This window comes from Amphiprion ocellaris, chromosome 9, assembly GCF_022539595.1.
Source record: "Amphiprion ocellaris isolate individual 3 ecotype Okinawa chromosome 9, ASM2253959v1, whole genome shotgun sequence".
Lineage (NCBI taxonomy): Eukaryota > Metazoa > Chordata > Actinopteri > Pomacentridae > Amphiprion > Amphiprion ocellaris.
The window spans coordinates 2057980-2068387 of record NC_072774.1 but is presented as its reverse complement, the minus strand read 5'-3'; the positions used below and the strand labels follow the sequence as shown (position 1 = coordinate 2068387).

The window sequence follows — 10408 nt, the reverse complement described above, 5'->3', positions numbered from 1 at the left end:
GTTTACGTCATTTCCAGCCAGAAGAAACCTGTTGGTCCAATAAAAAATCATTAAAAATCTATATTTGACATGAGGAGGAATAATATTGGGTCTTTACAAAAAACTTAAATTTGGCATTGATGTGAATATTTTTGAGCTTTTTTTCCTCAGAAATTCTGAACAATTTTAATGGTATGGATATTTTTGTAATAATGTAGAAAAAAACCTGAAAGTAGTTAAAATTGATCATTAAATTGATCAGTAGCATAAATTTTGATGTTTATTGTTGCCTGTTTACATCATTTCTAGCCAAAAAATCTAAATTTGGCATTGACATGAATAATTTTGGGGCTTTTTTGGGGACTAGAGAACTACTACATCTGTTATGGTGCATTACAGATGCTATAAAAGCATCAAGAATTATAAATAATTTTAATGATATACATAATTTTGTCATAATAATCCAGGAAAAAACATGAAAATAATTCAAATTGATCATTAAATTGATCAATAACATGAGTTTTACTGTGCTTTTTCTCTTGTTTATGTCATTTCTAGCCAGAAGAAGCCTGCTAGTCAAACAAAAATTCACTATAAATCTAAATTTGACGCGAGGAGGAACGATTTTTTGGTGTTTTTGAGGACGAGAACTGACTATAGAACTACTGCATCAGCTGTTCTACCTTTATAATGTATTAGAGGTGCCACAAAAGCTGCATTTTCTCAAAAAATGTAAACAATTTTAATAACAATAGAAAAAAGCATTGAAATAGTTCAAATTGATCATTAAATTGATCAATAACATGAGTTTTACTGTGTTTTGTTGCTTGTTTACGTTCTTTCTAGCTAGAAGAAGCCTGCTGTTCAAATAAAAATCCGCTATAAATCTGTATTTATTCTGAGGATGAACAGTTTTAAGGTCACCACATGTTCTTCACGCTCTCTACGCCGTTACGTTCCATCCACGTCTCTTTTACGCATTGCGCGTCGTGCGTACGCAGATGGCGCAGTTTGGCGCGCTGGAGACGCGTAACGGAGGATAAAACGGTGCAGGTTTGCGTCCAGAATCGGGCTGTTTGCGCCAGAATCGACAGTGTGCTGCTTGAATCGAGCAGTCCGGACTTAAGAGCAGCAGAAACACGAGCGGCAGGTTTTTGTTCTCCGTGTTTTCCGGCTGATCCGAGCCGCGCCGTGGAAGGTAAGAAGAGCCGCTTCAGGAGCAGCTGCCGGGGCTGAACCGGGTCAGTTCACCGCAGCGCAGAGCAGAACCATAAAAGGAGCTGGAGCTGCTCTCTGGGCTGCTCCACAAGCTCTGAAATGTGCAGAAACAATCACCTAATCCCCCATAATCCCCCCCTGTCCACCCGGAGCTGCATGGTGACGCGTTTCAGCTCCGGCATCCCATAAACACAAACAAACACACCGAGCTGTTTTATTGTGGAGAAGCTGCGGGGTTTAACGTGTAGTTCCTCATGTTCTCCAGGCTGGAAGTCCTGAGCAGTGTGGTGGAGCTGCAGGCCTGAACATGGTGAGGCTGGAGCTGGACCAGGTGGTGATGAGGAGGATGAAGGACGAAGACATCGAGATGGTCAAAGCTCTCATCAAGGTTTGTTTGAGAAGACTCAGTGGAGCTGATAGAGAGATGTAGAGGAGATGTTTACTGCTATAAAAACACAGAACAGACACAAACAATACAATAAAATCAGTCTAAATTATGTGATTTCAGCTCCTTAAATGTAAATATTTTCTGGTTTCTTTCCTCTGTGACAGTAAACTGAAGATCTTTGGGCTAAAAAAGAATTTTTTCAACATTTTCTTATAGTTTGAGACCAAAAACTGATTGAATAATCCTGAAAACAGTCCATAAATTAACTGAAATGGAAATAATTATTGAGTCTAACTTATTAGAGACAAAACAAGTAATTGGTTAATTGGTTGGGGTAATTTTTTTTAAAGTAAAAACTGTCTAAATTCTGTGATTTCAGCTTCTTAAATGTGAGTATTTTCTATTTTCTTTCCTCTCTGACAGTAAAGTGAAGATCTTTGGACTAAACAGACATTTATCATCTTGGATTTTGGGAAAGTTTGGTCTCTACAATGTCATAAAATGATGAAAAATGTGGATCAGAGTTTCCTCAAGTGTCATGTTTAGTCCAAAGATCTTCAGAACTGAAAAATTTAATAAAAGAGATAAAACAAGCAGAAATTACCAGATTGTCAACTTTCCGACGGTCCTTGAACTAATCACAGACTACATTCACTTATATAAGCTAAAAATATTTCATGAAAATCACTTTATTCTGTATGTCTCTTTTAAAAAATCTCTAAAATGTTAAAAAAAAAAAAAAATATCAGAAAAATGTTGATCATCCTGAGTCTAAAATCCACTGGAGGCGACCAAATTGGAGCTAAAAATCAGGATTCCTTCATAAATATCTCTGCTTGGTGTTAAATCGTAACTTTTTTGAATGGACTTTGGTTTGATGAAGGGTTATTGTAGATTATTTCCACTTGATTAATGTGTCTGTTGTTTCCTGGACAAATCAATCAGCTGTTTGTGTCCAAAATGTCTTTAAATGTTGAAAAATGTGGATCAGAGTTTCCTCAAATGTCTCGTTTAGTCCAAAGATCTTCAGTTTACTGTCACAGAGGAAAGAAACCAGAAAATATTCACATTTAAGATGCTGAAACCACAGAATTTAGACTGATTTTATTGAAAAAAAATACTTACACTGATATATCAATTATCAAAACAGATGGTAAATAACTTATTAGTTGACAACTTGATTGATTAATCGTTGTGGTTCCAGATGTTCAACTGGGTTTCTGACTGCTGGTTGAACAAAAGAAGACTTTTTAAAGACGTCACCTTTGGTTTAAAGACCCTAATGGATGTTTTAATTATCCTGGGACATTTTAGGGACTAAATTTCTTAATCGTTGCCCTAAAGAGTCCAAAAATACAGATTTAACTTTAGTTTCTCTGAAATTCACACTAAAATCAAGAACAAACCGCTGGACCAGTAGTCTGTTGGTGGTTTTCTGGATGAATCGATCAGATGTTTGGTTCTAAAAAGTCATAAAATGGTGAAAAATGTGGATCAGAGTTTCCTCAAATGTATTGTTTAGTCCAAAGATCTTCAGTTTAGTGTCCCAGAGGTCCTTCTATAGAACATGTCCAGTTAAATCTTCCTTCTTTATTCCTGTTAATCCCTGTATTCTGCCTGTTTTCCAGGAGGGCTCTGAGGGAACAGAGAACCGCCTCATCCTCCACATCCTCACCCGTCCTCTCTGCCTCTTCATCCTGGCCGTCTTCTCCTCCGTCCTGCGATGCCTCGTCCACTCCTTCATCCTGGCCCTGGCCATCCCCGTCTTCCTGCTCATCATCTTCCTGAAGATCACCATGCCGAGGTCCACCGGGGTCCTGGGCAGCAGCCGGCCTTACTGGGACTACGTGGGCAGCAGCCACAGAGGAGGTCAGGACGAGACGCTGCAGAACCCCTACTGCAGGATCAGCGGCAAAACCCCAGCTAACAAGAAGGTTAGTCCACTGAAAATAAACAGATTTTTACTGAGATCAAATATTGCAACCAGTACAACGAGCTGTTTTAACAATTAAAGGCACAAAACAACCACAAAGAGACAAAAATGTACAAAAAAGAAATGCAAAACAACCATGAAAAGACACAAAATGACCACAAAGAGACACAAAACGAACACAAGGAGACACAAAGCATCTGTGAAGAAACACAAAACAACCACAAAGAGACAAAAACACCCATAGAGACAAAAAACAGCAAAAAGACACAAAACGAACACAAGGAGATAGAAAGCATCTGTAAAGAGACCAGAAACTAACACAAAGAGACAAAAAGCCCCACAAAAAGATGTAAAACGACTACAAACACACAAAACAAAGAGACACAAAATGAACACAGACACAAAACGAACACAAAGAAACACAAAACAATCACAAAAACACACCAATCAACCGCAAAAAGACACAAAAGAGACACAAAGAGACACAAAACAACCAGTGAAGAGACAGAAAACCACAAAGAGACACAAAACGATCATGCAGAGATGCAAAATGACCACAAACGGACACAAAACAGTTGTAAAGAAGCACAAAACAACCACAAAAGGATGCAAAACATCCATAAAGAGACACAAATTGACAACAGAGATGCAAAATAACTGCAAAGAAACACAAAACAACCACAAAGGGACACAACCACAAAGAGACAAAAAACACACAAAAAAGAAATGCAAAACAACCATGAAAAGACACAAAATGACCACAAAGAGACACAAAACGAACACAAGGAGACACAAAGCATCTGTGAAGAAACAAAAAAACAACCACAAAGGGACACAAAACAATCACAAAAAGACACAAAACGACCAAAAAAGAAATGCAAAACAACCATGAACAGACGCAAAATTACCACAAAGAGACAAAAAACAACCACAAAGAGACAAAAACAACTGCAAAGAGACAAAAACGACCTCAGAGACACGAACCCCATGTTGCATGTTGGTCTGCAGCTGGACCATCATGCAACATGCGGTGCTTTTCCAGCTGCGATCCGGTGTGTTTACCCGGAGAGGGCTGCAGCTTATTTGCATAGAGTAGAGTTAACTTCTACTTTATGGAAACTCGATGCGGAGTGCAGAGATCCAACGCATCGTGAAACTGTCCTCAAACATCTAAACCAGCCGTCGGTGAACTAAAACGAGGACAGATTCAGCTGCTGCACAGATTATTTCTCGCCTCAAATCCTTTCAGAAATACTTTTTGCTGAAATGTTTGTGAAATAAAAGAGAAAGTTTGCTGTGTTTATCCGACACGTCTGCAGGACAATGTTGTGTCCCACTAGTGTCCGTCCACCATGCGTGCGATTTTCAGATGCGACGCTTTTACATGCAGGACAAACGCATCTAGTGGACACACACCTCGACTCTGGTTGTTGTTGTAAATGTTTGTCACCTGGAACTCGGCCTGTGGGTATCAGTAACTTTAACTCCAGTTAATCTAAAAACACGTCACCATGCAACCATCTAATTTTGGCTGTTTTTGCCAGACGAGGCGCAGAATCGGATCCAGAGACAAGGAGAAGGAGGCGTCCACGGAGAAGATCAGCCCAGAGAGGGAGCAGGCGGCCGGCCAGGTGTTTGTGGCCGACAGCGACGGGGAGATCCTGGGATGCATCTTCAGGGAGGCCGACACCCGACCGGGCGTCAGCCGGATCTGCAGGCTGGTGACGGGCTGCTGGTACCGGAGGGAGGGTCTGGGTCGGCTGCTGGTCCAGAGCCTGGAGCAGAGGGATCGGGAGGCCGGAGCCCACCGGGTCTACGCCCACGTACCATACCCATCCAAGGTGGGCGAGGCCTTCTTCAGGAAGCTGGGCTACCAGCTGCTGGGGCAGGAAACCAGTGAAGAAGAAGAAGATGAGCTGAAACTAGAGACTCCAGAGAGGGGCTTCCTGGGATACCCCCTCACCAAGGTGTTCTACAAAGACTTGTGACTGAGTGAAGACATGCAGGGGCTATAGAAGTTATTAACCCTGTGGAAGTTTGACCTTTTTATTGCTGTTCAACACTGAATCATGGTCCATTTAATTTGGGTTTTTTGACAAGAATTTACCAATAAAGACTCTTTAGTGTCAGAGTGAGAACAGATTTTTACAAGGTAATGTCAACAAAGGCATGTGGGAGACTCTGAAGTCAACTGGGAGAAGGTTCTTTGATCTGTGCAGACCTAAATGGAGCTTTTTGTCCATCAGAGTAGAGGCTTTGTTGAGTGAAACTCAAATACTGCACATTATTACAAACACACCATACCCAGTGTGAAGCATGGTGGTGGCAGCATCATGATGTGAAGCACGGTGGTGGCGGCATCATGATGTGAAGCATGGTGGTGGCGGCATCATGATGTGAAGCACGGTGGTGGCGGCATCATGATGTGAAGCACGGTGGTGGCGGCATCATGATGTGAAGCACGGTGGTGGCGGCATCATGATGTGAAGCACGGTGGTGGCAGTATCATGATATGAAGCATGGTGGTGGCAGCATCATGATGTGAAGCATGGTGGTGGCGGCATCATGATGTGAAGCACGGTGGTGGCGGCATCATGATGTGAAGCACGGTGGTGGCGGCATCATGATGTGAAGCACGGTGGTGGCGGTATCATGATGTGAAGCACGGTGGTGGCGGCATCATGATGTGAAGCACGGTGGTGGCGGCATCATGATGTGAAGCACGGTGGTGGCGGCATCATGATGTGAAGCACGGTGGTGGCGGCATCATGATGTGAAGCACGGTGGTGGCGGCATCATGATGTGAAGCACGGTGGTGGCGGCATCATGATGTGAAGCACGGTGGTGGCGGCATCATGATGTGAAGCACGGTGGTGGCGGCATCATGATGTGAAGCACGGTGGTGGCGGCATCATGATGTGAAGCACGGTGGTGGCGGCATCATGATGTGAAGCACGGTGGTGGCGGCATCATGACGTGAAGCACGGTGGTGGCGGCATCATGATGTGAAGCACGGTGGTGGCGGCATCATGATGTGAAGCACGGTGGTGGCGGCATCATGATGTGAAGCACGGTGGTGGCGGCATCATGATGTGAAACACGGTGGTGGCGGCATCATGATGTGAAACATGGTGGTGGCGGCATCATGATTGAAACACGGTGGTGGCAGCATCATGATGTGAAGCACGGTGGTGGCAGCATCATGATGTGAAGCACGGTGGTGGCAGCATCATGATGTGAAGCATGGTGGTGGCGGCATCATGACGTGAAGCACGGTGGTGGCGGCATCATGATGTGAAGCACGGTGGTGGCGGCATCATGATGTGAAACATGGTGGTGGCAGCATCATGGTGGTGATATATCTACTAAATACTGACTGGAAGGAACTGAAAACTTATAGAATCACTTAGTTTTTATATTTTTTGACATTACTTTGAAGAAATCATGAAAGAGTCTTTTTTATTAATCAAAGAAAGAATTAATTCCACCATGATTCAGTGTAAAAAAACAAAAGAAAATTGAATATTTTAATGGGGCTAAATACTTTTTATGAGGGCAAATGTGCTCTGTGGAGTTTTTTTTTTGCTATTTAAGTTAATTTATGTGTTACTTATTTAAGTATTTATTTGCTGTATGTGTTGCTTTTCTGGTTTCTTTATCATGTTTTAATTTAAAACATTTGTCCATTTTGATAAAACAAAAGCGTGTTCATTGTTTAATAAATGACGTTCTGAAGCCTCATGTTTGCTGTTTTCTTGCCTCCTAAAGCTGCTTTACTGAGCGTTTCAGAGCAGTGAAGGTGTGTGAAACTGTACCGGTGTGTAGGTGGTGAACAGTTACTGTATAGGAAGTGGTTTCTGTGAATGTGCAGAATTTATCGTCCTTCATCTCCTCGTCTTTCGCTGCTCACCTTCACCTACACTTTGTGGCTCGGTGACTCTGCAAAAATGGCGTGTGCTCTATTTTCCCGCTACCTCGCACTTCTACTATTAGTTTTCTGGGTTTTATTTTAAAAGACGACTGTTAGAGCTTCAGTGTTCAGTAGCTGTAGGTTGACTTAATGTTCAGCAGAGTGTTGGGATTTTAATGAATGCAAGAAAAGTACTCAGAGAGCACAGTCCTCCTCCATGGCTGCTCATTCCATATATAGCAATGTCAGAAATGCAGCATTTGTTGATTAGTTATTGATGATCAGAAGTCACGGCTCCATTTAATATAGATGGTGTGTTTACTTGCGTGCACTCTGCAGCCCGGTGCATTCAATTTCAGACTGAGTGTGGTTAGCAGGTGAGTGGCAGTTTATGTGACTAGGCGTGAAAATGCACTCCTGCCTGAGGCTAACCTGAATCTGGTTAGCAGCCCTCACGCTTGCATCGCGAGTCTAACCTCAGACGGTGTCAGCGTAGCGTCAACAGGCCGCAGGTAAACACTGTGTCACCATGTGTGGGAAGCTGTGAGCACGAGTGCAGCTTTACTGGAGGGGAAAGTCACTTAATGAAAAAGCTGCGACACCCAGGGAACACGGCAGTGTTGTCAGGATGTTTTCACCTTGTAAAAAAAAAAGTTAGACACTTGTTCGGGTCCGGAGTGTGGAGCTGCAGACACCTGCGAGCTGGTTCTCCACCCGGCCGATCTGCTGCTATTATTGTTGTCAGGAAACAGATGTGAGTTCACACACTGGAAAGAAAGTCTGTTTGTGACTGTGGTCGTATGCGTCTGCACGGTATGGCTCTGTGTGTGTGTGTGTGTGTGTGTGTGTGTGAGTGTGTGTGTGTGTGTGTGTGTGTGTGTGTGTGTGTGTGTGTGTGTGTGTGAGTGTGTGTGTGTGTGTGTGTGTGCAGGGTGTGGGCGGGTGGGTTTCGGAAAATATGACTTGGCGTTTCTTACACCCGGTTTCTGCCCCTGACAACGGGTTAAATGCACACGTCTGGCCGTACTGTACTGACACACACACACACACACACACACACACACACACACACACACACACGGCCGGTGCACGTGCATGTGAGCGTTCACGTGTGACTGTGAGATGACCTTGGTCAGCTGTGGTGGAAGCCAGAGCGCCGGGTGGGAAGTGGTTACATATAGTTTGGCGTCCGATCAGCCTCTTGAAGTCGAGAAAAGACACATGCAAGAGATCAAATGTGCGGAGACATTAGTCTGAGTGCAGCGTCAGAGTAATGCAATATGATGTGAGGTCGCACACGTGCACACACACACACACACAGACACACACACATTAATCACGCTGAATTCTGGGGTACCACACAATCACAGGATAAATGACATAAATTAGTTCCAGATGAGGTATAACATATAGACTGTGTTAATGACATGCTCATACAGATGTCTAACACACACACACACACACACACACACACACACACACACAGATGAGCTCCAAAAACAGCCACCCTGGGAAACGGTGAATTCCCCTGACCACAGAGTGCATGAGAGGGTGAGGGGAGTCATGGGAAAGCAGGATGCCTTCATGCAGTGCCACCAAACGAGCAGAGCTAAAACAGACGGAGCGAGAGCAAAATAAAACACATCCTGGTTCTGGCGGCGGCAGACGACGGCGTCTGACGCTTCAAAGGCCTCCGAGCGAGATCCGTCCACACAGTGCGGTCGGTCAGCTGGCCGGCATAGGGCGAAGGGAGGTCCGTTACAGACACACAGTTAGGGAAAACCCAGATCAGAGGACGGCGTAAGTGTCGGGGCCTCCGAGTCTGGAAACGCCTGCAGCTCCACCTAAACCTCCGAGGACGTTCTAGGTGGAGCCGAGGGGTCGGCACTGACCCCACGTAAACCTCTGAGGAGAAAAAGGATGCAAAACATCCATAAAGAGGCACAAATTGACAAAAGAGACGCAAAATAATTGCAAAGAGACACAAAACAACCACAAAGAGACAAAAAATTACCACAATAGGATGTAAAACAACTACAGACACACAAAACAACTACAAAAGGATGCAAAATGACCAGAAAGAGACCAAAAACAACCACAAAGAGTCACAAAAGGATATCACAGAGACACAAAATGACCACAAAAGGATGCAAAACATCCATGAAGAGACACAAACTGACAACAGAGATGCAAAATAACTTCAAAGAAACACAAAACAACCACAAAGGCACATAAAATGTTGGCAAAGAGATGCATAACAACCAAAAAAATGACACAAAATCACCAAAAATAGACAGAAAATGACCACAAAGAACCTCCTGGGAGGTTTAGGTGGAGCTGAGGGGTCGGTGTTGACCTCGCCGGTTGATCAAGGTGTGAACGTATCTGGAAGTTTTTACTTCTGTCTGGAAAATCCTGCTGCGTTTACTGACGTCTGTGAAAACTCCAAAGGTTACGAACCACGTCAAACACTCCTCTCATGTGTGGTCACTCTGATTATTTTCTAAGATCTGCGTTGTGTAATCGAGCCAGGCCAGTAAAATTCCTGCACTGCCTCCTACCAAAACAATGGTCTCGCTTTAATTACGACGTGGACTAATGTAGAGTAAATCTAAACGCAGAAAAACCATTTAGAAAGCAAACATTTGGACTCAAAGGCGGTGAAATCTCTACCTCAGGCCTGTGATCAACCTGTTTACAGAACACACTCACTCAGTCACATTTACTCACATATACTTAGGTGACGAGCAGGAATATACAAGAACAGCACATGAAAAGGAGTATCTACAGTAAAGTTCAAAAGTTTGGGGTTAAAGTTGCTTTATATTAGTCAAAGTTGCTCTATATTAGTTAAAGTTGTTCTATATTAATTGAAATTGCTCTAAAATGTGTTAAAGTTGCTCTATTTTAGTTAAAATTGTTCTATATTTGTTAAAGTTGCTCAAAAAATGGGTTAAAGTTGCTCTTTATTAAAGTTGCT

General features: G+C 43.3%; 1 protein-coding gene across 1 annotated transcript; it reads left to right on the top strand.

Moving 5' to 3' along the window:
* Positions 1-978: 978 nt before the first annotated feature.
* Positions 979-7259, top strand: nat14 (N-acetyltransferase 14 (GCN5-related, putative)). Its single transcript, XM_023296065.3, has 4 exons — positions 979-1177; positions 1463-1585; positions 3214-3519; positions 5063-7259. Exons 2-4 carry the CDS (start codon positions 1505-1507, stop codon positions 5504-5506), a joined length of 831 nt encoding a protein of 276 aa, XP_023151833.1. The 5' UTR covers positions 979-1177; positions 1463-1504; the 3' UTR covers positions 5507-7259.
* The last annotated feature ends 3149 nt before the right edge of the window (positions 7260-10408 follow it).